The sequence below is a fragment of the Microtus pennsylvanicus genome, chromosome 3 (assembly GCF_037038515.1).
Source record: "Microtus pennsylvanicus isolate mMicPen1 chromosome 3, mMicPen1.hap1, whole genome shotgun sequence".
NCBI lineage: Eukaryota > Metazoa > Chordata > Mammalia > Rodentia > Cricetidae > Microtus > Microtus pennsylvanicus.
In genome coordinates, this window is record NC_134581.1 from 69939611 (window position 1) to 69966749 (window position 27139).

Below are 27139 nucleotides of genomic sequence, written 5' to 3' on the forward strand. Positions count from 1 at the left end.
TTGGACAGTTTTGTATAGTTTAGATGTCTTTTAAGGACACACATAAAAGGAACTTTTATGTCCTGTGTGAAGCAGCAGTGCTGTGCCTTCCCCAGCCTCATCAGACTTTCTTTTCTATAGAAACCAAGTTTTCCATTCATGTCCTTGGTTAATCCAAAGTCACTTCAGTTTGCTTTCCACCATGTGGGAATCAAAAGTCTTAATTTCCTTAAGGTTTTGATTTGTGTGAAATGTTCAAGTATTATAGTAATATTCAAAGAACCACAGATGTGTTAGCCATTTACTAGAAAAGCTTAACCTTTTAATTCACTCATCAAAAGAACTGAAAAATAGATGCTATCGCTAGTCGACTAGATAGCAAGAAGTAATTAGTAATGTCATTTGCACAGTCATCCAGGTGTTCCAAACTCGGTATTATTTATAAAAATTATAATTTCTATTCTTTAGAGTGGCTTGTCCTATCAGCAGATGAATGCACTAAGCACAAAGCGTCTTCCTTAAAGCACAAGAAGAGAGCTACTACACTGATGCTGCATCTAGAAACACCTATAAGTTGCCTTTCCTCTCTGTAGTAAGTGTCCAGGCAGGCAAGGGAAGACTAGGCATGGGAAGTCTACGGAGAGCCATCCTGGTCACCAGCCCAACCCCTGCCAGTGGTGGCGATTCAAGCATCTTTGAGGCTGGCCAGAGACTGTAGTTGTTGGGTCCCCACTGGTGCCAGGCTGCTTTGCAAATGCGCTCTGCTTAGAATTGGGCTGTGGGTATCAACAGGAATGGATAGCAGGAGGAACTGTCATTTTTGTGACTTAATAACTGAAAATCCAGTAAGGATAAATTGTGTTTCTTTTATTGATTCTGTTCCTCCTCATGCTTAAGATTGATGATTTTGTGAGATAAAGAACATCATTTCATTGGAGAGATCATTTCATTAAGATCTCTAATACGTTTTAAAGCTTTGCAGAATAAGCCAGCTATAAAACGGGGCTTGATTTGTTTAGACTGGAGGAGGATGTTTTCCCAAAATATACTGCAGAAGCGCTGTAATATTGACAAATGAAAATGCCTTCCAGATTGAAAATGGGGGCCGCTCATTTCAGGACTGCAGGAACAGCACCGCTACAGATTGGCATAAACCCCTGCCCCCCAACAGGGCTGTGAGCTGCTTAGCCCAGGAGACCTAGCAGCTATGGCAGGACAGTTAGGCGACAGATGAGGGGCTGCGGAGAGGCTGACAGAAGGTTAAAGGCTGCAGAGAGAAGCCGGGAGCACCCATCAACAGCCAGCCTGTTAGGCGCTGACACACAGAGTGGAGGTGAGGACAGACGCCTGGCGAAGAACACGAACCCTCCTGCTGGATCCCTCGTAAGCTCCCGTGTGCTCCTCTCACTCTTTTCCAGTGGAAGTCCCTAACTCCATGGCTACCTTTACTTCCTGAGATGGAAGCCGGTGAGAGCAGATGGGCTCTGGTGGTCACTCGTCTGATTGCTTCTCTTGTTGTCCCCTAACTAGTGACCATGGAAGCTTCCAAGCCATTTCTCCTCACAAGTACTAAAGTAACACTAAGAAGGCTTAGGCCCACTCTTGCTGAGAGGCAGCTTTGAAATACTGACATGCTCGCCTGTCAATTCACATCAGCAGTGTGTACACTACTGTATAGTAACCCTTAGCTTTGTTATCTTGTAAACCAGCCTCTCCAAAGAGACTGGTGATTCAAACATGAGGTAAAATTTTCATTTGGCAAAAGTGCAATATGTGTGGTACTTTTTTTATTTTTGTTTATGCTCTTTTGTTATCCAGGTATCACTCTCTGCTTTGGGGGAAATGCATTAGTTCTGCAGTCTCCAGTTGGGCAAGTGTGTCTCTAGTATTTACATGCAACTGACATGCTGGTCCCTGTAAGGCAAACAGAGGGTGTTAATGCAACAGGAAGATGACAGGTTGTGGGGTCCCACTCCTCTGTTCCCGGGGAGCTGCCTGACCAGTGCCAGCCCTCACTGTGCCATGACTTGGCCTATCTGAACTGCCACCTTTAGAACAAAGACAGGGACAGTTCTGTGTTCACAACCCTCCAGAACCTACCCAGTGGGAGATACTGAGGACCCAGGAAAAGCCTCTGGGACTGATGGGAGGTATGAGAGCTAATCTGAGCAAAGCCCTTTCTTTCACTTGGCGTCTTCGGAAAAAGAAAGCCAGGGTCCCTCTGTCTCAGAAATCAAGATCAGAAGTGTTTAAACCCTGTCCTGGTATCGGGGAGGTAGGACTTCAACCTTTGCCTGCCATACCCCCTCCTAACTCCTGCATTGTTAAAGGGCCTCTACCCCATACCTCCAGTACAACCCAACCAGTGGAGAGACACCTTCTACCCTGCCCCAGAACTCTAATAACTAGGGCACTCAGCAAGGACTTATGGCAGGCCTCTCTACCTGTCCCCCAGAAGCCATTATACCTAAGGCAGAGAAACTAGAACTGGGGGAAAGGGTGTGTTCTCAGCTGGAAAATGACAAAGTGAGAAACCAGAAACTGAAGGAGCCCAGAAAGTAGCAGTTTCTAGGCCAGATGATCAAGGGTCCCAAGTGTGTGTGCCAGCAGCTCAGAGCATGGGGACCCAGTGGGCTCGCCTCCCTCTATGGGATTCCCTAGAATCTAAACAAGCCTGCTTCTTAAATATATGAGGAGCAGAGTTTTCACTGCTCTGGATTACACTTTTACACATCAGCAGTGAGTTAAGCTCTCTGTTGGTTTAAAGAAAATTCATAGTCCAGGTGACTTTTTCACTTCCTCCTCCTTTAGAAACAATATATAGTGTCATTTGATGACACCGATCCCAGTGGGCCCTGTGCCGGGGCTGACCTTTGCTGCGTTTGTACCCCTAAGCTGGGCTGCCTCTACTGCCTCCTCGGAAGCCACCCGAGCCGCTCGGTCTCTCTGTGCCTAGACATCAAAGGTAAAAACTGGAGAACAGGTAGTAAGTTGGAGTCATTGCCCAGGCAGGGATCTTTTATCATTTTGTTGCTTCTGGAAATTTTTTACAGAACTTACCTTCAAATTGATTTGAGGGAGACAAGAGCAGCAACATCTACCTGTTTCAACACTGGACAAAACCATACTCCAAAACTTAAGACACATACACCAAGAGTAGGGGAGGGGAGAGAGAGGTCTTCCATGGGTGGGGTCCCAGAGAAGTGAGCCTCCATGGCTTTTCCACCTGCCCTCAGTGGCAAATGGAATGAGACAGTGACCCTCCGAGGGTCCTTTTGGTCCTAAAGTCTCTACCCTCACAACAGCTTCTCACTTATTTGTGTAGCCATGTTTGCCCAGTTAATTCTGGAAGACTTCCAGCCTTCCTAGTTGCACCATATCTTACGTCCACGTTATATGTGAGCAGATTTGGGTATGTGACTGCATGGGTTGACAAACAGGTAGGGATAGTGCCCAACAGTGTAACCAAGGATGGTTCTTGCAGGTCCTGCCCTCTCACCTTGCCTGTCCATTTTCACAACAACGGACCAAGCACTTTCACAAGTCCTCACAGTCCTCACTCCAGTTCTGTGGAATTAGCTAGAGAACTACGGTCCGTAGTTATCACAGCTGAGGGAAGCAAAGCTCTCAAAGGATACATGACTTAGCAAGTGGCAGTACAGCGACAAGCACCTTCGTGGCCTGGCTTCTGGCTTCTGTGCTGGAGCCCTGTCCTACAGCCCCCCCCCTTTGGTAGCACATCATTTCATAGTACACAGCTATATAAACAAAGCCCTGTCCAGACGCTGCACCCTCCATTTGACAGCTGCCTGGCTTTAAGTGCCCAATGCAGTTATCCAGGTGACTGTACTTAGGCAAGCAGGGGGAGACAGACACCAGAGATTGGCCATCTTGCTGTCCAATAAATTGCAGAAGTTTAGGCTTAAATTGAAGTTGTTTGCTTATTCAAAGTTATGTAAGCCGGTGCTTTTTCTTTTCAGTACATATGGGAAAGACAAACTCCTCCCTGACTGCCAAAGGGCTTCCTTAGTCGACAGAGTCAATCCCAGAGAAAATGGCTGCCCAGAGAATTGTGAGCTCAACCTTTATCCTAAAGGGATGGCACACAGAACCTACCTTCTTTCCTCCCTTTCTTCCTTTTTTCTTTCTTTTTTTTTTTTAATAATCTTTTGAAATGGGGTCTCACTATGTAGTTATGACTATCCTAGGATGTCCTGGTTTACTGTGTAGACCAGGCTGGCCTCGAACTCACAGAGATCAGCCTCCATGAGCCCAGCACATTTCTTTACAATTAAGTTCTGCCAAGTAGGAAAACTTATTAAACACTTTCAGGATTACAGAATGGTAATGGGCTTTGATGATAGAATGCTGGGTCTTTTCAGAACCAAAATGGGTGAGTAGGGGTAGCTTTAATAATAGAGACACAGACAACATCCAGGTGGGTGCAGCGATGTCACATTACCAAGTGCAGATAAAACTGATGCCTGCCCACCCAGGATTTGCTCAGTCAAGGAAATTCATATGGTTGAACATCCCCACTACCCGTGGTTTTAAAAAAAGAAAAATCTGCCTCTACCAGAATCTGTGAAGGAGAAAGCAGGGAAAGGGGAGGTTGGCTTGCCTCTGGGGACTGCAGTTAAGAAGAGTGGTGGAGATTATTTGCACTTTGTAGAAAGGAAGGGAGTGGTCTTGCTGGATTCAGCTTGGTAGTTGAGTTACTTTCGATAAACTTAATCTGATTGTAGTCATTTTTTTTCTGTGTGCTTTTTAATTTCTAAGAAAAAAGTGTTGACTTCGATAGCTTTGGTATTTTGAGTGCAAATTCTAATAGCTCCAATGTGGAAAATCAAAGTGTAACCTGCCACTCAGTGTTAGAAAATTGCCTAAAATGCAGTTTAATAAATGATCTTTGTACCAAATGGTAATTTAAATGGAGTAATTTTCTGCAAAGAAAATGTACTGTCTTTATGTTTCCAACCCTCCTGAACTAAAATAAAAACACCTTGTTTTCTAAAAGCCTGGTGATGTGAATGTCAGGCTAATGAGATTACAGGCAGATCTCACCTCACTGAGTACTGGGTAGTTTTCAAACTGTGGAAGGTGGCTGTGTTCTCTGAGCTCCGGTGCTCATTTCACACTACAGAAAGGACAGTGGATAATATGTTCTCATTGACGTCAGCAGGGTAAATAATACCTCGCCCCGAATTGCCTGGGTACACGATAGCCACTCCAGATCGCTGATGGAAACACTGCTAACCACAGCCTGCATACAGACAGGGCCCCACTGGGCTTGGTTAATGCTCCTTGATATTAGTCTCAGGACAAAGCTCATCGCTGCAGGTAGTCTGCAGGAGGAACAAAGCCAAGCTCAACGTGCTCTTGTTCAGCTTCCACAGAACAAGTCACGGAAAGTAAGGTTCTCTAAACTGCCAGGAAGGCCAGCAAAGAAAACTGCTACTTACTGACAGTGTCACCTCCTCTCTGGGTCTGTGAAACAGACACACACACATCTTTTAAGATACAATATGCAACCCTTTGCCCTCAGGGTTTTGAAGAATTCCTTTGCCAAGCTGCTTTCATATGTTCTAGACTCATGGGGCCAGACCCCAAGTGAAAGGGCAGGATTAAATCCTGTTCTCTGGCAGTGAGTGCAGCTGAGATTTGGTTTCCATTGCTTAAGCCATCCCCTTGGGCCAGTATTATACAGAACTGGAACAGCTCAAACTGAGGCAAGCCTGGTGGCTATGAGGGTGTATATAGGGTGTATATAGGGCTGGGAGCACAGAACCCTCACGGCATGTGCACAGCTGTTCTACCTTCAAACAGCTCTTCCCCTTGGAGGAGAATCTACTACAAGGTTTAATTTTCTTTTTCACTTTCAGTGACTGTTTTGCAAACTTGACCCTTGCCTGTTGGATCACTACATCACTGTAGTGTTGTCATAGGCAAGCACCCAGGCCTCCCCTAAGTCTAAGGACACCTTCATTTCCATGACAAGCACAAAAGCCCCATGAAGAGCCACAAAGAATAGGCCATACCCTGTGGCCTCTGCTTGGCCAACTCAGAGACACAACAAGCCAGCAGTAATCACGTTTCCAAAACTACCAGTCATCCTGTGGCCAGGTATGAATGAACAAGCTTCATTCTTGAGAGCGGCCCTCTCCTTTTTTCTCCATGCCTTCAATTGTGGATTCAGTCCTCTGATATACAGAGAAATCTTTGGACTCTTCCCCAGAAGCCTCACCGACAGAGACACTCAGCCTCTAGGAGGACGATGGATCCAGTATCTAGAGGTTCACCCTGGGCCGCTGGCAAAACCCCTTACTCTGTACCTTCTAGAGTTAAAGATTCTGACAATGACACTCCTGTCTAAGGGGTGCTCACACCTCCCACTGGATTCAGGAAAGAAGCGCCAATCCAGCCTGCAGTTCTCAGGGGCAAGGCTGGGCTTTGTGCGCTAAAGTTATTTTTCAATTTTGGTATGATTATTATATAGCTTTTTTTAGTGTATGAAATACCAGCTTTAATTATGATGTCTTCACACCTATCTATGGATATGTATGTTCTTTGTTCATTCCTCCCATCCCTCTCATAACATATGGACCATTTCATGAACTTGCATGTAGGAGCCATGCTAATCTCCCTATACTGTTCCAGTGTTTATCAAATGTGCTGCCTGCAAGCACTGTGCACTTAATCTTGAGTGCTATGTGGACACATAGGAAATCACACAGACCATAGTTATTCCACTGTGGGCTCATTAAAGCATGGCTCCACCCTTTCACTTTGGCTCCAACCAGGCATTTAAGGCTGAACAGCTCTTGAGCAGTGATTTCTGTACATAGATTACTTTAGGCAATGTCCAGTAAGAGGAATTAGAGACGGGTCTTGAACTGGAGTAGATGCCCCTTCACTTCAAACATGGAACTGTCATCAACGACATACCCGCCACCATCCGGGCACAAAGCCTGAGACCACAAGTCACTGAGGCAGAACCTGAGGGGGAGGCAGGAGTCTGAATTCCCCTGCATCTATAGTCACAGGGCCAGGGGACACCGCCCCCTCCCTTTACACGTGTATCTATTGGGCTTTCCTCAGGATTGCTGGGCCGGTTGGCAGTGAGGGGGTAAACAAGCAAACACTTCAGTGGAGGAGCAACAACTTTGCAGACAGGCAGACTGCGCTGGAGTCAGTCCCCAACGCTGGCTGGGCAGATATTTCAGAAAATGAGGCAGTTGGGTGTTGAAGCTCTTGATGTGCTGAGTCACTCCCTCCACAGAGAGGCGTCTTACTCCATTTTCCTCCTCCTCATTCCCCAAAGATGGAATAATGAAACCTGAGTTGCCCAAGAAAAGGCCTGACTGAGAACCCTGACCCCGAGGCTGCCCACCAAGCTCAGCTGAACTAAGAGGATGACACAGCCTTTCCACAAAGCATGCCGTCCACAGGACCCAGTGCACAGTCTTGCTGTGTCTAGCCTGAGACCCACTCTAACTGTCTTAGGTCACTACAGAAACCCAAAGTTTAGTCATCAAAGTGAGAGCCGGAGGACAGGCAGGCAGTTGGAAGGGTCCCAGGAAATGAAGGGCCAGTACAGAGCAAGGCTTAGGAAACAAGAGGCTGGCTCCCCAGCCCCATCCAGAGGGGAGCCAGACAGGCGCTGCAGGAGGGTGGTACCACCCCTTACTGCAGAGACAACATAGGAGGCAGCAAAAACTCTGGACTGTCTTTAACCCCCAGGCCTGCCACTAACCTTCAGATCACTGTAAGGGCTCATTGTCCCCAACTGTGATAGGAACATGGCCTGACTCCACACTGCCCTCTAATAAAACATTACGGTTCTACTAACTGCCCTGACAGCCTGTCATAATGCTCACTCTGCACGACACTGCGGTACGACATGGTGATGCAGTTGCCTGTGAAGTCTCTCCTCACTGACTGAAGGGTGGTTACCTGTTCTGACAAACTAGCCCCGGAATTTCTGAACTTTTGGTAATGAGTTCTGGGTAGCACTAGTCATGAGTACCACAGTGTAAGACCATCCAGAAGAATGTGATGGTTCATCTTGACTGGATTTGGAACCACCTAGGAGACACCCTGGGTCTATCTGCGAGGACATTTGCAGAAATGTTTAACTCTGGAAGGAAGAACCATCCTAAATGTGGGCAACTTTACCATAGGCTAGTGCCCTGGACCGAATAAAAAGGAAAGACAAGGAAGGCAGCAGAGTATCAGCAGCCATCTGATCAGACTGCAGGCGTGTGACACTGCCATGCCTTACCCACCACGGGCTGTCCCCTCAAGCTGTGAGCCAGTCACCACCCTCGTGTTGTCTTGTCACAGTAACAAAGGTCAGTGATACACACATCCCATCTAGGCAGCCTTTTCCTCCCCAGCTTTGAAGTTAATTAAATTTGTGGATGGAGAAGGCTAGAAGGCCTGGGGGAGTCTTTGCACAGACAGCTCCTCGGTCCTCAGGGAGTCAAAGGAGACCAGACCCTAGGGGCCTGCTCCAGCTGGCCTGTGACCGATCCATTTACTTCTATACTTCTGACCTATCAGTGGCCTGTGGGATCAAGTTCCTTAACTGAAGGGCTCTAGGGTGATCAGACATCCTTGGGCTTTCATGTACAGCAGTCCTCTGATTGGACTGGGGCCTCATGGAGCCTCCTCTCTCTGGGTTCAAGACTAATCCTCTGACTAAGAAGCTATGCTCATGAGCTCCTGCCCTTCAGACACCCACAGCTGGGCTCCTTGTAGTTGCCCTTAATCCCCAGGCAGCCCTTATGCCCCTCAATCTGAGGAATAAACCAGTTGCCTCGCAGAACAGCCTCGTCTCAGGCCAGCCAGAACATCCTAGGTCACCAGCAAGTCCTGGCTTGGACTCCAGAAGAGACAAATGCCTGAAGACACAAACCAGAGACTGAGTGATAGAAACGGGCAAAACACCCATAAAAACCAGCAGTAGAACCAAGGGTAGGGGGAGCCAGGGCCAGCGAAGGTAAGCTCTTAGCTGAGACTCGGAGCAGGGACTGGGTCTGGTCAGTGTCTGTACAGAACAGACTGTCCAGGCAGAGAGAAAAGGAAGAGGAGGGTGGATTGTCAACCCAGTGTCTGCACCCTTTATTTATGAATGTTTCGCTTGATCTCGTCTCCAAACCTGGGCTCAGTGAGGAGACTCAATGTCCCTCACAGCTGCTCCTCCCTGCAACGACAAAACTGACATCACTGTTGTCAGGGAAATGGTGTTTTGATTAAAACCATGTGACAGCTACTTCATGATTCAATAAACAAATCCACTGTTAACCCTCGCCAGCCGGGCCTGACAAGCTCGCCAGCAGCTGTGGTCAGAGCACCCTCCGCCCAGGAGGGAGTGACTAGGCCGACCTGGAGGTAACAGAGTGTGAGAATAGCTCAAGCTGTTCCCTGGCAGGTCCTGCGTGAGCAACACAAGTCAGCAAACACACAGAAGACCATGCAACTTCAAGAGCCTCTCTCCATGGCACTGAGGCAATACCCTCTTCTTCACGAGGAAGAGCCCTGAGCTGCTCTCTTGAAGCACGCAGGAGGCACAGCCCTAGGACATCAGATGACTCCTTCAGGGCTTTGAGACCAGTCAGGAACTCATTTCCCAGAGTTCTCAACACCCAGATACTCTCCCCATGAGCACAGTGCAGTGAGCTGGCCAAGCAACATAGAAAAGGGTTAAGAATGATTTCTGGTTTGCAACTGGATGACTTCCTGGATCATTTACTTGGCTGTGGGCCCCTGACATGAAAAACTGCCTGGCAACAGGCAAATCCCTTTCCATTTCACCCCCAGGGCATTTGCTTTAAGTGAAACAAGAGCAAAGAAGGCTCCCTGAGTCACAGAGAAGGGGAATTTTGTGGGTAAAATGAACTGCAGCCTCAGAGAATTAGCACAGCTGGCTTCTAAGGAAGATTCCCAACCACCTGAAACGTGTCCATGTAAACATGTACTGCAAGGGAATAATATGCTCAAAGGCTTGTGGAGGTATTACAGTAATGGAGACTCAAGGATTGGCGGCTAGTGCTGTTCTCAGCTGGAGCGCCTTCTTCAGAGGAACCAAGTCAGCTGTGGCAGGGGAATGCCTCAAGTGGTCAGGACTCAGCTCAGGTATTCTCCATGAATTCAATGGCAGGGCCAAATGGTCTTGTGTATGTTGGGAAACAACTTAAGGAGTGTGTGGCTTAGGCCCCTAAGAATCACTGTTCTTACTACCCCAGGCAGGTTTCTGCCGTCAATGAAGTTCTGTAAAGTAGACAAAGGGGCATGAAGGGCTGGCACCGGGCATCTGCCAGGGCTCAGGCTGTGGAGGCTTTGTAAGCAGCAGTCAGCCAGCCAGCCAGCACTTTGTCCCATCATGCAGCACGCAACAACGCCCCTGGGGCTGACTGAACCAGAGACAGCTGGGCAATTCAGACGGGACAAGTGTGCACAGACACAGAAGAGCGACTGTTCAGAACAGGAGAGATAGCATGGCCTACACTTAGAGAAGATGAAAAGTCAGGTGGTTTAAAGTCAATCCTTTTATCAGTGGCAACCACACAATCCACTGGAGTGGTATGAGAGCCCCAGCTTCTTGCAGTCACTATAACTAGTCTGACGTCAGCCACTAACTAGGTAGCCCAGGCATAACTACCCTTCTACCACTGGCCACAGCTGGAACCCCTGGGACTGATGAACCGAAACTCTGCATCCCTTCTCCATGTAATTGTAGACAAAATGGGCTTATAAAACAGCATGGACTCTTGTCTTGAATAGAAATTACTCCCTACCTAAGTAGAACTGGGCCGATAACTTCCCAGCCTGTGTGGAAAGTATGCCAGCTCTTCCAGTCTATCCTTTTGTTGTGTGGGTATCATCTCAGACTGAAGAAGATTCAAAAGACCTTAAACCACAGGAATGATTCTGGACAAGACCACCACTTCAGAGGCAGTGAAACAGAGCAATACTTTAAAATATACTCTCCCAACCCCTAGAGAGGTTGTCTCTCCAGGACAGTGTGGTGGGAACTGCTTCTCTGCCCACCTTGCCGGGATTCCCTATAGCAGCAGCAAGCTCTACTGGCTACTCTCAGCCCAGAAAGGACAGGGCTCTGGCCCCAAGTTTCAGGGGCACTTACCTTCCCAGTGTCCTCTCCAGGCACTCGGGGTCTCAGGAAGAGATTCTTGTCACCCCCAGGGATGCTGGACTCTTCTTCACTGTCCTTCACAGGAAAATCTAGCTTCCTCAGCGTTTGTGCCACCACTAGAGATACAGACAGCAACCCTGTGACTGTCCCTGACCAGGGCATGTCCCCTCCCAAGCCCACCTGTGCTTCCCAGCCAGGATGCCCTCAGCTGCCCTGGCACCATGATGACCCAACAGTACACAACGTTCTAGGCAGCTGTGCAGAAAAAGCCAACCCTCACCAGGACTTTACTTAAGGTGCCTTTTTGCTCAAGAATCACCCCACTGGATCTAACTGGGGGCTCCCCCACATCTTGGTCATGGGTAGCCTGTAGGACCCTGAATAAACAAAAGATCTCCTTTCAGAACTGATCATAGCAGTTTAAAACGACAGCTCCGAAGAAAGAAATGACTTGGCTTTTCTTCCCAGTAATTAAGCTCCCTTCATCCTCCAAAAGATTTCCATCTCAACTGAACATGATGTCATTTCCTGGAAACAGCAGGCCCATGGAGGCAAATGAGGAACAGCAAGGCTATTCAAGGTACAGAAGAGGACTGGAGATTTGTGAAGGAATAGGAGGGACAAGCAAGCTAGAGGCTATAAGGGGGAGGAAGCAGTGAGAAAGGACGGCAGCCACATCACAGATTTACGAGGAACACCAGGGTGGCAGGGCCTCCTGTGCACCTGACATTCACGTGGACAGTAAATGACAAAGAACAGCACCTGGGGGTAGGGGTGCACACAGCTTGTCTGGCCACCCTGCCCCACATCCCCAGTGTGATGGATCCAGGGACTCTTCTGTAGGGAACACCAGGCTTTCGGCTCGGGTACACACTGGTGTCAGAAAGACACACTGGTCTTCCGGGGTGTTACACAAGCATCCTGGACACTTAAACAAGACACCTCGGTCAGGCTGTCTCTTGAATAAGGACAAGTCCTCCAGTAAACATACTCCCCACCCCCAGGCCCACATCACCACAGTCAAACTTGGTATTTCCGTGAACTGAAGATTGTCCTTTATTTTGACAAGGCTTCATTCAAAATCACACATTAAGCTGCTTTTCCTTATGAAACAGAATCCATCTCTGGGCTCCTATCTCATTGGCAGCACATTACACACACAAGACCTAATATTTTAAGCTCATGATGGGTAAATCCTAAATAATCTGTAGAAGAAAATCACTAAAACTTCACTATTAATGGGGCAATTTTAACTGGCCTAGGATGTATTAGTTAGGCTTCACTTCCCGAAAAACTGCTCTACTGCCCAGATGCAAACAGCAGCAATACGTGTTTAACGCAACCAGACAATTCCAAAAGAATGATTCCTCAAGCCAGGCATAGTGGCATGCTTTTCATCCCAGCACTCAGGAAGCAGAGGCAGGGACAGCCTGGTCTACATAGATAGTTCTAGGACAGCAGGGCTACAGAGAGAAAAATCCTGGGGCTGGGGACTGGCTTAGGTCAAAGGCTATTACTTCCTAGGAGCAAAGAAAATCTCTATTGTATCCATTACAGAGTGAGACAGTCTCAGTCTGGTGACTCTGTTCAACACATCAGAGGACAGACTTTAGAAATCACTCAGTGAACGGAATTTTAATAGCACCAACAATACACACCAGACACTGGTCTAGGCAGCAGTACAACACAAAACAGACCAAGCCAGCATCAAGGAGCTTGTGAAGAAATCAAGTATAAACAGTAGTATGTGAAGAAAATGGCCAGAGTGCAGCTGAAGAGCAGCTGCTATGCAGGTACCACAAGAGGAAGTTCACTGTGTACATCAGAAAGAATAGTGAAGCCTGTAACAGCCACCCAAAAACAGACCCTGTATGCTATATGACCTTTATTTGAGAAGACAGGGTTCACTGCCCCCCCCCCTTGAACATTCAATAGTCTTTGGCAGAAAGGTAAATGCACAAGGCTGGAGGTAGCAAGACAGGGATGCTTTCCAAGTTTATTCCCAAGTGAGTGTAGCATGTGGCATTTCCAACCAAAATCAAGACAATAATCTTCCAAACATAAAACTCAATAAAAAGGAATATAGCCTGCAGGTGATGCCAAAAAGAAACTATAATGTTTACAGCACAGTAACTTAAGGCACTAAAATGAGAATCTTTTTGCTTAGGAAAATATTCATACCTTCACCCTAAAACACATAAAATGGAAACTTACCACAAAGTAATCCAGCAGTTTAAAATACAGGCACACAATCTCTGAAAGAAATTTTCTGTTCTGTTTTTCTAAGGTATGATAAAAGCATTTACACAAACTTGGTTTTCTGTAACTTATGTTTAATGTACAAAGTTTTGTAGGTATCTTTGGGCCTTCACAAAACAGAGCAGGGCTTATTATATCTAAAAGAGTTTGTAAGTAAAATCAACAATTCAGAAACCAAAATGGAAACAGCAAACTACATGGTGAGGCGCACTGAGAAAACCAGGCTGCAGACGAACCCCATTGACTGAGTCCACTGGAGACAAGGAGTCTGTTGGGTGAGAGACACGTAAATAATCCAGAAGAGTCACCAGAAAAGGTGGGACCCTGTCCGAGCTGCTCACGGAAAGAGGGCGTTCTAACTGGACAGGGTAATGGGCAATCAGCATGCCCACTGATAAGCGGATGTTTCCTAAACAGTGTCAAGTAGCCTTCCATAAACAATTTGCTTCAGCAAACCTTCAGCTTTACCTACTTACTACCTTAAATTTCAGGACAAATTAATGAAGTTTTTACTGCAAAAGTAAAAAAATGTTCCAGCATCACTGACACTGAGCAGCAAAACTTCAGTTTGATACTGCACAGTGTAGCAACGGCAAGATGCTAACTAACATCGCTGGAAGCAGAACCAGGGATCAGTGGTTCCTACGCTTACTTGAAACATAAAACTTCACAATGAAACAGTAGAATCATAGTGTAGTAGGAGGCACTAAAGTTCCTTATGAGTTTTGAAGGCAGTCACAGTGCTGAGCCGTTGAAATTGATACCTTTCAACATCACACATTAGCAGCAAGATAAACCCACTTCAGGCTTCTGCATGACATGATTACAGCCAAAACTGAGCAAATGAAAACCAGAACAACCAATACATTAACCTTCCACATCTCCTTTCATGTGAGTCACTGATGCGAACCATTGTCACCAGAAAGTGGCTTTCACTACAGTCAAGTCTCAGTATCATCTCCCAAGAGGACAATTATAAGTAAGTTATTCTAAACCATTTACTTTGAATGCTACATTGGAATGCTAGAGGCACAGAGACGTGTAAACATAAGAATCACTCCACTTTGTAGGGGTCCAAATCCATCCAGGCTCTGTCTGGAATCTTAAGTGGCTGGGGCCTGACTCAAAAAGGAGGCAGGAGCCTCGATGGTGCAGGAAAAAGCACTGGGGGAACTGTGCGAGGGGTATCAGTGCCTGGTCAGTAGAAGGCTTTAAAGTTATCCCGACAGAGAGAAGAAAACCATTCTCAGTTCATGTTTAGAAAGGATCAAGTCACTGAAATCTGATTTCTTCTAAGTTGTTGCCATTTGCTTGGATGAGATCTTGAAGGTTTCCATGTTTCTCCACCCAGTGTAAGAACACATTGACTAGAGATCTGTGATAAGAATTTAGTAAGGGCTTTTCCCTCCTGTTCCTCTTTTATGCCAACGCAAGAACTGGAAAATTCCAAACAAAATCATGTTAGTGGTACAGAAAGTTCATGAACGGTTGCTATGTGAACATTTAGTATGTAACACTGAGAAAAGCATGAACCTGAGCTCTCACTGTGGCCCTGCACTCTGTCAGGCTGTCTGCAAACCAAAACTGCTCCTGCCAGTAAGAATCAGCATCCTACACATAGAACTGAGAAAATGGGTCAAGACATTTCTATTTTAGACAAGGTCTCAAAATGTTGCCCAAACTCCTCTACTCTGACATCCTCCTGTCTCAGGCTCCCAAGAGCTGGGAATACAAGTGTGTTCTCCCAAGCCCAGCAAGAGCAGAGAAATCCCTAACCAAACAGGCCCAGTATAAGCAGGTGTTGCCACCCTCTGTCTCCCATCATGCCCGACACCTGCCATTTCCCACTGCTCACAGAGTAAAGGAAAACTCCCACTAACCAGTCTAGCACTAAACAAAATGCATACCACTTATAGCTTCCTGGGCGAAATACTTGACATCCATGTCTTCATCCTGACCTAACTTCTGCAGCACTGGTTTCACTTCCCCCTGCAAGGCACTGAAATTCAGAAGGAACTGTGAAGAGATGGCTGGTGGGACAGAGAAGTCTGCTATCATACAGTCTGCTATGGAATTTGGAGTTTGGGACCTATGTTAATTTTTTAATTTAAAATGAAAATACTTTTAAATACTGACAAATATGACAAGTTGTAGTGGCATTTCATTTGTATTTTAATAAATAAAGCTTGCCTGAGGATCAGAAAAGTAAAACAGCCGCACTGGCCAGCCTTACAAATCATACAGCAATGACACACACCTTTAATCCCAGTAGCCACACTAGGGTGCTACAGAAACCAGGTGGTAGTGGTGCACGCCCTTAATCCCAGCACTAGAGAGGAATATAAGATGGGAGGAGACAGTTTTCACACACAGTCTCACTCTGAGATTCCCAGAGGCAGGATCGCCATTTTGGACTGAGGTTGAGGTAAGAGCCAGTGGCTGACTGCTTTGCTTTTTCTGGTCTTCAGATTGAACCCCAATATCTGTCTCTGAGTTTTTATTAATCATGCTTCAACAAGTATATCAAATAATTTCTAAAGAAGTTCTTGGTGAAATTCGCTTTGGGGCAGTGTTCTATACATACCCAGAACATAAATGTAAACGTCAAATTAGACAGTCTCAAAACTGAGGGCTGAATTCTTTGAATAAGCCCAGATTCTAGGGAGAGAGAGAGAGAGAGAGAGAGAGAGAGAGAGAGAGAGACAGAGAGAGAGAGAGAGAGAGAGAGAGGAAGGAGGAGGAGGAAGAAGGAGGAGGAAGAAGGAGGAGGAGAAGAAAGAAGAAGGAGAAGAAGAAGAAAGAAAAAAATAGGAGAAGAAGAATTCCCTGCGCTTATTTTAACTATTACTCCCCACCATGAGGTGACACTTTCAAACCAAGAGCAACACTGCAACACTAAACTCTTACTTGGTATCTAGAATTGGTCCAATTTTTTGTAGTGACTTGGCCACATTGAAGCGGACGTTGGCCACTTGGTCTCCTGCCATTTTCAACACGATGGGCAGCATTTGCTTAGTGGTTATTTCCTGACCACAGGCCTCAGACAGGGCCTAGGAAAACAAGTAACATGGCACATTTAAAACTTTCTTAATACACCCGAACTCCAGAGAAACTAATATTTAAAGGCAAGGCAATTGACCAACAGAAAACTGTTTCCTACTTGAACATCCAAGGAACATGAGGTGGCTCTCATGAAAGACCTACGCCAAAACATACAATAAAATGGCAGTATTTAAAATACTACAAGTTTTAAATATTTAGTTTTATCTCACGCTGTGTGAATTCATGGGGAGGAGGATGATGTGGGAGATGAGAGGAGTCAGAGCCACCAGCAGCAGCAGCTGCAGTTACAAAAGTTGTGAGCTGCCTGACAGGGGTGCTTGAGACCAAACTCAGGTCCTCTAGGCGAACAGGGGCACTCCTGTCCACTGAGCCATCTCTCCAGCTCCGGATTTTTAAATCAGCCTTTTCTCTAATTATCCAAATTTCAGTATACAAAATGCACCTCAAAGAGAAGATAGCTCATTCAGAACTTAAAAATATACCAAGAATAACTTGATGCCTGAGTTTAGGAATAGTACTGTGTAATACTTACATTAATGCAGAATAAAGTGGTCATCCTATGCAGGTAATTAGGATCATTCGCCATTACTAACACTTTAGGGACGATGGTATTCTGGGCCCACTCTGTACCAAATTTCTGCACTAACTTCATGAGGTTGTTGGTGGCAGCTTCCCGGATGGCATATACTGCAGGAGAGAGCAAGAGAACGTCTTCAGCTTCTTGCTTTTCACACAGACCCAAAACAAACTCTGTGCAAACCTAAGGTCGCATATTTGGTGATAATCCTGCTGAAGCACAGCCACCGCAGTTCTAAAATGCTCGCGTCCAAGGACGAGAGTGCCATGTTTTTCTCCTAGCTACTGGTTTTTAATAAATGTTTTATTTTAATAAAATGATTGTTCTTACTACAATGTCACTAACACAGGGTTCCACTGCCAAAGTAACCAGAGACAGAGCCTTGACCAAGACCTCAACTGCACTGAACTCTACTTGGCCAGATGCCTACTATGTTCCTGGCACCTCTAACTTCTGTTTTCAGAGGAATGCAAGCCTTTCCCGAGTTCTGCCAGTTTTCACTCCTTGTTTTATCTGTATGTCTGTCTTTCCCCTCACGGTCAGACTGATCTGAAAAGCTTTTTTTAACTATCTAACTCTGTCTATTCTCACTTTAATATTTTCTTTGTCCTATAAAAGATAAATTAATAAATGAAGTGTCCCCACCACTCAGAAAAACAAAACTCAGAACTTTTGTTTAACTTCCTCTCATGGAGCCCTCCCTTTGTGTCCACACTGCCCACTGACAAAAACACAGCCTTCATGTTCTCTTCCTCCCTCAGCTTCTCCACTGCTCACAGTGGTCTTCAGCAGTTTCATGCCCAAGGAGGGTAGGGGACGTTCCCAAAGAAATCTGCTCACTGTGAAAAACGTAATTTTTCTCCCAATTATAAAATTCTAAGTTAAAATGCAAAAGCTGTAGGATGCTGTGTTCTGCTGGTGCACACCTTTGACCCTAGCACTTGGGAGGCAGAGGTAGGTGGATCTCTTGAGTTTCAGGTCAGCCTGCTCTACAGAGCAAGTTCCAGGACAGCCCAGGCTACACAGAGAAACCCTGTCTCACTGTCTCATAGAAGAAAAGAAGGAATATATAATAATAATGATGATGATGATGATGATGATGATGATGATGATGGCAGAGATGGAAAGCCCACGGTGAAGTGGACATTCTCAGCCACCATCCAGCCATGGCATCAGGGAGTCATGAAGTCTCTATACCTAAACTCCACCAGTCCTCAAGTTGGAAAAAAATACTCAGGTTGCATACAGCAAGCACTCCTACACAGAAGAGGTGTTATTAATCTCCTTGTAGAATATTGGACCTTAAAGTCCTTCAAAATTTGAAAGGAAAAAATAAAAAAGCCTGTCTTCATCCAGAAGGCTAGCTTTCAAAGGAGGTAATAAAAATGCCACTCACACTAATATTTACCAAAAATAAACCTTCTTAAATAGATAATTTCTTAGACTGGGAGATGGCTCAGTGATTAAGAAAATGCATACTGCTCTTCCAGAAGACTAGAGTTGAGTTCCTAGCACCCAAGCTAGGAGGTGTGCAAATGTCTGCAATCCCAGCTCCAGCTCAGGGTCTGATGCCCTCTCTGGCCTCTCAGAGTACCTGCAAGCACATGCACAACCTCACAGACACACACACACACATACAGAATTAAAAAAAAAAAAAATGCACCTTTCCTATGATCATTTTTTTATCATTTTTAAATGGTATAAAAACTTAACTTTTGAGAAAAAAAGAAGTCTTTACAATGGAGTTTAAAAGCACCAGCTGTATCCATACATATGTCCTAACAGATTGTCATACACAGCTTCACAACCTTCCTTTCTCACTTAGACATATGATACAAATACGCTGTTAACAAAACCACCTACAGATGTAAGCAGACACAAATACTCTTATTCTTTCCTGGTACCTAGTCACAATGCCTGCCCACAGATAAAATGCCCTCACTACATAAAGTGTAGTTTACTGGGAAGCCACAACAGGATGCTCATCACACCCACCAAACATGGACCCAAAGCTCATAGGGAAAAATCATATGAGAACTTGAAGGGACTCACTGGAATGGGGCTCAGGCAGAACCAAAGCTACCAAGTCTGAGACCTGACACAGCCCCTCCCACACCAGGTGGGTGGGGACAAAGGAGCATGTACACTGTGCACACATCAGGTGGGTGGGGACAAAGGAGCATGTACACTGTGTACACCAGGTGGATGGGGACAAAGGAGCATGTACACTGTGCACACATCAGGTGGGTGGGGACAAAGGAGCATGTACACTGTGCACACCAGGTGGGTGGGGACAAAGGAGCATGTACACTGTGCACACACCAGGTGGGTGGGGACAAAGGAGCATGTACACTGTGCACACACCAGGTGGGTGGGGACAAAGGAGCATGTACACTGTGCACACACCAGGTGGGTGGGGACAAAGGAGCATGTACACTGCACACACACCAGGTGGGTGGGGACAAAGGAGCATGTACACTGTGCACACACCAGGTGGGTGGGGACAAAGGAGCATGTACACTGCACACACACCAGGTGGGTGGGGACAAAGGAGCATGTACACTGCACACACACCAGGTGGGTGGGGACAAAGGAGCATGTACACTGTGCACACACCAGGTGGGTGGGGACAAAGGAGCATGTACACTGCACACACACCAGGTGGGTGGGGACAAAGGAGCATGTACACTGTGCACACACCAGGTGGGTGGGGACAAAGGAGCATGTACACTGCACACACCAGGTGGATGGGGACAAAGGAGCATGTACACTGTGTACACCAGGTGGGTGGGGACAAAGGAGCATGTACACTGCACACACACCAGGTGGGTGGGGACAAAGGAGCATGTACACTGCACACACACCAGGTGGGTGGGGACAAAGGAGCATGTACACTGTGCACACACACCAGGTGGATGGGGACAAAGGAGCATGTACACTGTGCACACCAGGTGGATGGGGACAAAGGAGCATGTACACTGCACACACCAGGTGGATGGGGACAAAGGAGCATGTACACTGTGCACAGAAAGGCACCTGCCCATCCCTGTCCAATGAGACCTTCCCTGAGCCCATGATCTCCAGCCCAGCAGCAGCAGGCAGAGGAAAGCCTTCTTCTCACGAAATCAAAACCCTGGCTCTGTTCTAGGGCACAGGAATGTCCCAGCTCCTACTGTACCTTTGCACATCTGAGGACACCAAAGGCAGCAGGTCAGCTGCAAGCCGTGTGGCTGGAAGAAATGTACATCTAAGAGTCTGAAGCCCACAGGTGGCATGAGATGGGAGAAGGCAAAGAAATTTCTCAGCACAGAAAGTACAATTAAAACAGAAAATAACAGGAAGTACAAATGTCAAATTTGTAGTCAGGTTGGGCATGGCAGTCCTGCCTCTGCTCCCAGCACTCAGTAGACAGAGGCAGGCCAGCCAGGGCCACACAGTGAGAAATAAGTGAGATGTTTATACAGTCAGAGAAAGCTGGTGGAACCTCAATGACCTCCCCTCAGCACTGTGCTGTGAAGGCAAAGAAGGTGCCCTGCAGGCCTCTTCTCTAAAGGGCCATGTGTGACCATCTCAGACACATGCGGAAGCCTGGGCGTCCCAGAATATCTGCTTTAACTTGTCTACTCACCATGATCCACAAGCCAGGCCATACACAAAGAATTCAGCTTTTCATCAAAAAACTCCACACCCTATGGATACAGAAGATTCCATTAATAAACATTTCCAAAGTTAGAACAAGAGGCTCTATTTACGTTGCTCAGTAATTACCTAAAAACTAAAGACACACACGCGAACAAGCTGACGACAAAACAGTGCTGTAGACTTGCAACTCTCTTACTAGGCAGAAAACAAAAGCAGGACAGGACCTATGTCGTGCACAGGACTGAGATAAGCAGGCACGGCACAGCAGAAAGTCTGCCCAGCAGATCCAGATGCCGTGGGAAAATGAGTTTCCCAGAAAAATGGCCACTGAAAGGCTTGGTAATTTGCATTGCTCCTTTTTGGTTAACAGCAAGTCCTTCAGAATGTGGCAAGTGACACCAAGATATCTCCCACAGAAGATAGCATTGGTGGGGCATGACAGAAAGCAAAAGAAAAAGACAGGAACCAAATGTGTAGGGCAAAGGGTAGAAGTGACAGCTGGAACCATCCTGGCTCTCCAGCTGCTGGTCACCTCACACAGACTAGGGACAAGAGGTCTCTAGACCTCTGGTCAAGGGACATACACAGTACACAGGGACGCTCCATGATGCACATGTTCCTGGTGCCTCCTTCTGAAGTCATTATGCTTATTCTTCTGGTTCAAGTCTAAGACATTCCTGGCCAGTGACGATGTATTTTTAAATAAAGACCAAGAAGAACGGTGCTATGCTTTATACCGAACGACTTCATCTTGCTGTGACCAATCTGAAAGGCACTTTGCCTCCTACAGCAACAGCTCTGAGTTCATTTTTATTCCAGGCTGAGGATTTTCCTTTAATCTCCTTCAGATATTTTGTGGTTTAACTTTTTATTTACTTATCAAAGCCTATAAACAAGATGGGATAGTCTTAAGAGAATCCTATAAATTGACTAACTTAGAAAATTTTACACATAAAGAAAAATTAAGAATGCATAAACTGAGGTGAGAGAGATGCCTCAACCATTCAGAGCACTTGAGACTCTTGCAGAAGGCCAGAGTTTGCGTCCTAGCACCCACATGACAGCTCACAACTATCTGTAACTTGAATTCTAGAGTCTACAATGCCCTCGTCTGGCTTAGACAGGTACCAGGCCTGCATATGCTTCACATTCTTGTGCAAGAAAAACACTCAAACATAAAAATAAGTCAACCTTTAAAAAAAGGAAAATCAAATGAATAATATGTGATGTGGGATTCCCCTCTGTATGCTGTGAATACCACTGGTTAATAAAAAAAAAAAAACTGCCTTGAGCTGTGCAGAGCAGAATAGAGGTGGGGGGGGAACTAAACTGAATGCTGGGAGAAGGAAGAAGGAGTCGGGGAGACTGCCATGTAGCTGCCAGAGGGAAAAGACGTAAGATGTCAGCTGGAACCTTGCCGGTAGGCCATGAGCCTCATGGTAAAATATAAAATAATGGAAATAGGTTAATTCTAGATGTAAGAGTTAGCTAGCAATATGCTTAAGTGACTGGTCAAGCAGGGATTTAAAAAATATAGTTTCTGTGTGATTATTTCAGGAGTCTGGGAGGAAACAAACAAGCGGCCTACAACAGATAAGCTAACAAGACAGGATGGTAAAACACAATGTCTGTTCATGACTGATGCATGTCACCCCAGTCACAAAGGTGTAAACCAGCCAAGACACCATCTGTCTTCTTTCCACTCTGCTCTGCATATCACTGGCGGCCCTTAGACACTGCTCTGTATATCACTGGCGGCCCTTAGACACTGCTCTGTATATCACTGGCAGCCTTAGACACTGCTCTGCATATCACTGGCAGCCTTAGACACTGCTCTGTATATCACTGGCAGCCTTAGACACTGCTCTGTATATCACTGGCGGCCTTAGACACTGCTCTGTATATCACTGGCGGCCTTAGACACTGCTCTGTATATCACTGGCGGCCTTAGACACTGCTCTGTATATCACTGGCGGCCTTAGACACTGCTCTGTATACCACTGGCGGCCTTAGACACTGCTCTGTATATCACTGGAGGCCTTAGACACTGCTCTGTATATCACTGGCGGCCTTAGACACTGCTCTGTATACCACTGGTGGCCCTTAGACACTGCTCTGTATATCACTGGCAGCCTTAGACACTGCTCTGTATATCACTGGCAGCCTTAGACACTGCTCTGCATATCACTGGCGGCCTTAGACACTGCTCTGTATATCACTGGCGGCCTTAGACACTGCTCTGTATATCACTGGCAGCCTTAGACACTGCTCTGTATATCACTGGCGGCCTTAGACACTGCTCTGTATATCACTGGCGGCCTTAGACACTGCTCTGTATATCACTGGCGGCCTTAGACACTGCTCTGCATATCACTGGCGGCCTTAGACATTGCTCTGTATATCACTGGCGGCCTTAGACACTGCTCTGTATATCACTGGCGGCCTTAGACACTGCTCTGTATATCACTGGCGGCCTTGGACACTGCTCTGTATATCACTGGCGGCCTTAGACACTGCTCTGTATATCACTGGCGGCCTTAGACACTGCTCTGCATATCACTGGCGGCCTTAGACATTGCTCTGTATATCACTGGCGGCCTTAGACATTGCTCTGTATATCACTGGCGGCCCTTAGACACTGCTCTGTATATCACTGGCGGCCCTTGGACACTGCTCTGCATATCACTGGCAGCCTTAGATACTGCTCTGTATATCACTGGCGGCCTTGGACACTGCTCTGCATATCACTGGCGGCCTTAGACACTGCTCTGTATACCACTGGCGGCCTTAGACACTGCTCTGTATATCACTGGCGGCCCTTGGACACTGCTCTGCATATCACTGGCGGCCTTAGACACTGCTCTGTATACCACTGGCGGCCTTAGACACTGCTCTGTATATCACTGGCGGCCTTAGACACTGCTCTGTATACCACTGGCAGCCTTAGACACTGCTCTGTATATCACTGGCGGCCTTAGACACTGCTCTGTATATCACTGGCGGCCTTAGACACTGCTCTGTATATCACTGGCGGCCTTAGACACTGCTCTGTATATCACTGGCGGCCTTAGACACTGCTCTGTATATTACTGGCGGCCTTAGACACTGCTCTGTATATCACTGGCGGCCTTAGACACTGCTCTGTATACCACTGGCGGCCTTAGATACTGCTCTGTATATCACTGGCGGCCCTTGGACACTGCTCTGCATATCACTGGCAGCCTTAGACACTGCTCTGTATATCACTGGCGGCCTTAGACACTGCTCTGCATATCACTGGCGGCCTTAGACATTGCTCTGTATATCACTGGCGGCCTTAGACATTGCTCTGTATATCACTGGCGGCCCTTAGACACTGCTCTGTATATCACTGGCGGCCCTTGGACACTGCTCTGCATATCACTGGCAGCCTTAGATACTGCTCTGTATATCACTGGCGGCCTTGGACACTGCTCTGCATATCACTGGCGGCCTTAGACACTGCTCTGTATACCACTGGCGGCCTTAGACACTGCTCTGTATATCACTGGCGGCCCTTGGACACTGCTCTGCATATCACTGGCGGCCTTAGACACTGCTCTGTATACCACTGGCGGCCTTAGACACTGCTCTGTATATCACTGGCGGCCTTAGACACTGCTCTGTATACCACTGGCAGCCTTAGACACTGCTCTGTATATCACTGGCGGCCTTAGACACTGCTCTGTATATCACTGGCGGCCTTAGACACTGCTCTGTATATCACTGGCGGCCTTAGACACTGCTCTGTATATCACTGGCGGCCTTAGACACTGCTCTGTATATTACTGGCGGCCTTAGACACTGCTCTGTATATCACTGGCGGCCTTAGACACTGCTCTGTATACCACTGGCGGCCTTAGATACTGCTCTGTATATCACTGGCGGCCCTTAGACACTGCTCTGTATACCACTGGCGGCCCTTGGACACTGCTCTGTATATCCCGGGCAGTCTTTGGAGACTTTCCAGGTCTGGTGAAGCTAAGGTTCAAAGAAATGGTAAATATAACCACCTTTCTTCCAGACAGATGTTTCAGTCCAACAAACCCATTATTAGCCACCACTGCTTTCCACTCCAGACAATGACAAAGATCTGAAGAGCAGATCAGTATTTGGAAGAGATGGTGGAGAAGCGTGACAAAGTGACTTCACCTGACACATGGATATGCTGGGATCTTTGGCATTCACTTTGAAGAACAGAGCACTTCAATGCTCAAGAGGGGGAAAGGACAGAGAGGGAGAGAAAGGAAATGTCTCCCTTGATTGAGGGAGACATTAAAGGGCTAGCAAAAAAACATGGCATTAGGGAAAATCCCAGGAATCCACAAGGATGACCCCAGCTAAGACTCTAAGCAACAATGGAGAGGACACCCGAACATGTCATCAGATTGATGACTATCTTAATTGTCATCATAGAACCTTCATCCAGCAACGGATGGAAGCAGATATAGATATCCACAGCAAAGCACTGGGTCAAGTTTCCAGAGGCCAGTCCAAGAGATGTTAGAGGTAGAGCAATAATATGAGCAAAGGGGTCATGACTATGATGGTGATACCCACAGAAACAGCTGACCTGAGCTAGTCAGAGCTCACTGACTCTGGACTGATAGTAGGGGAACCTGCATAAGATCAAAGTCGGCCCTTTGAATGTGGAGGACAGTTGGGAGGCTTGGGCAGTCTGTGGGGCCACTGGCAGTGGGACCGGGATTTATCCCTAGTGCTTGAACTATTGTCTTGGAGCACATTCTCTTTGGAAGGATACCTTGCTCGGTCTAGATATAGGTGGTAGGGACTTGGTCTTGCCTCAAAGTGAAGTGTCAGACTTTACTGACTCCCCATGGGATGCCTTACCCTTTCTGAAGAGAGGATGGGGGAGTGGGGTGGAGGGAAAAGTACGGTGGGAGGAGGGGAGAGAGTGGGAACAGGGATAGCTATGTAAAGTGAGAAAAGATTGTAGTAAAAAATTCTTAATAAAAAAGGAAAAAATTTATTAAAACACAATGCCGTGGCCATCTATAAGATGCATATTCATAACACCAAAATTAGCAATACGATGCAGTGGTCAAGAAAATATGAACCCCATATGGTGTGATCTGAAAGAAATGGAAATAAGCCTTGGGGGTGGGGGACAACAAAGTATAGTAATATCAGCAAAGAACTGATATTATGAGCATTTTTAAAAACCATGCAGGTCTCCCTTCATCCAAGTGTCTAATTAATAACTCACACTCAGTGGCCACTGGACATTACACACCACACAGTTCCTGCCCTAGAGCAATCACTTGTCCATCTCCCCAGCTACACATTTAACAACTCCTGAAGCCCTCAGAGTCTAGAGGCTCCCATGAGGTGAAGCTGTCGAGCTTCCTGTTTGTATGCACCTAGTAATAAAGAAAGGGAAGCATGTGGCTATAACGCCCAGCTTTGACATTTTAATTAGTCATATTCATTAGAATAAAAATAATAATGAAACCCAAAGAATAGCAGCCAGTGTGGTAACAGGACTATTCAAAACAACCAGCGATATGAGCTCTTTGTGTGGTGCAGCCTCAACTTCCTGTCATCAGGATGCAGGAAAAAGCTACGTTCATTATGCTTAGGACAGAGACAAACAAAAAGGTACCTGGAACAAAAAGTTAAACTGACTTATCCTGAACCTATCTGTTTGCTTCCATGGATCAGTTCTTAAGTCACAAAGGTTTTTTGGTTTATTTTTTGGTTTTTTCGAGACAGGGTTTCTCTGTGGTTTTGGAGCCTGTCCTGGAACTAGCTCTTGTAGACCAGGCTGGTCTCGAACTCAGAGATCCGCCTGCCTCTGCCTCCCAAGTGCTGGGATTAAAGGCGTGCGCCACCACCGCCCGGCACAAAGGTTTTAAATAATACAACATTTCTATTACATGAACGAATATACTTTATCATGAGGAGGGCAGCAAGGTAAATGTGTTTCTAGAACACCATTCTGTTAGGTCTTACTGCACTACTGAAAATAAAAACCATCCTACAGCCAAAGAATTTACCTCGGTACATCTAATTGAACCAGACCAGACAGACTACCTGGCCTCCTACTCACCATGCCCTGCTCCATGATCTGATAGACCCTACCATTCACAGAGCCCATGAACTCACCAGCTGGCCCGCCAGCAGCGGCATATACTCAATGATAGCCAGGCGGACCCTCCACTTGGCATCTTCAGCCAGTTCCACTATGGCAGGAAGAAGAGACTGAGAGAGTTGACGGATTCCAATCACCTCATTTACACAATCCAAATTGGAGATGATATTCAAACGAACTTCCGGACACTATAAACACACAAGCCCCAGAGACTACATGTGAAAATTAACTCCTTTGCCCAGTACCCTCCTGGCATGATAAAATAAAAAGTGCTAAATAAAATTTAGTACTGACTCAGGCTTAAAAATCTGAGGGGCAAAGAGCTGAGACACAG

At 46.5% G+C, this 27139-nt stretch overlaps 2 protein-coding genes across 12 annotated transcripts in view; one reads left to right on the forward strand and one right to left on the reverse strand.

The window, feature by feature from the left end:
- The window catches only part of Sik2 (salt inducible kinase 2), a 109471-nt gene extending 104476 nt beyond the window's left edge, over positions 1-4995 (forward strand). For 2 of the 5 annotated variants that reach the window (XM_075965924.1, XM_075965926.1), the window contains exon 16: positions 448-4995. In XM_075965924.1, coding sequence (XP_075822039.1) covers positions 448-472 — 25 coding nt within the window. In that variant the 3' untranslated portion in view covers positions 473-4995. The remainder of the gene's footprint in view (positions 1-447) is intronic. The other 3 variants (XM_075965923.1, XM_075965925.1, XR_012910024.1) reach the window with 2 other exon arrangements.
- Positions 1801-27139, reverse strand: part of Ppp2r1b (protein phosphatase 2 scaffold subunit Abeta) — a 37730-nt gene continuing 12391 nt past the window's right edge. For 2 of the 7 annotated variants that reach the window (XM_075965930.1, XM_075965929.1), the window contains 6 exons: positions 26820-26993; positions 20662-20722; positions 16989-17143; positions 16301-16443; positions 15301-15392; positions 12175-14829 (listed from right to left, as the gene is read on the reverse strand). In XM_075965930.1, coding sequence (XP_075822045.1) covers positions 14813-14829; positions 15301-15392; positions 16301-16443; positions 16989-17143; positions 20662-20722; positions 26820-26993 — 642 coding nt within the window. In that variant the 3' untranslated portion in view covers positions 12175-14812. Of the gene's footprint in view, positions 1894-2850; positions 2952-10920; positions 11251-12174; positions 14830-15300; positions 15393-16300; positions 16444-16988; positions 17144-20661; positions 20723-26819; positions 26994-27139 lie in introns of those variants that run through there. The other 5 variants (XM_075965933.1, XM_075965927.1, XM_075965934.1 and 2 more) reach the window with 5 other exon arrangements.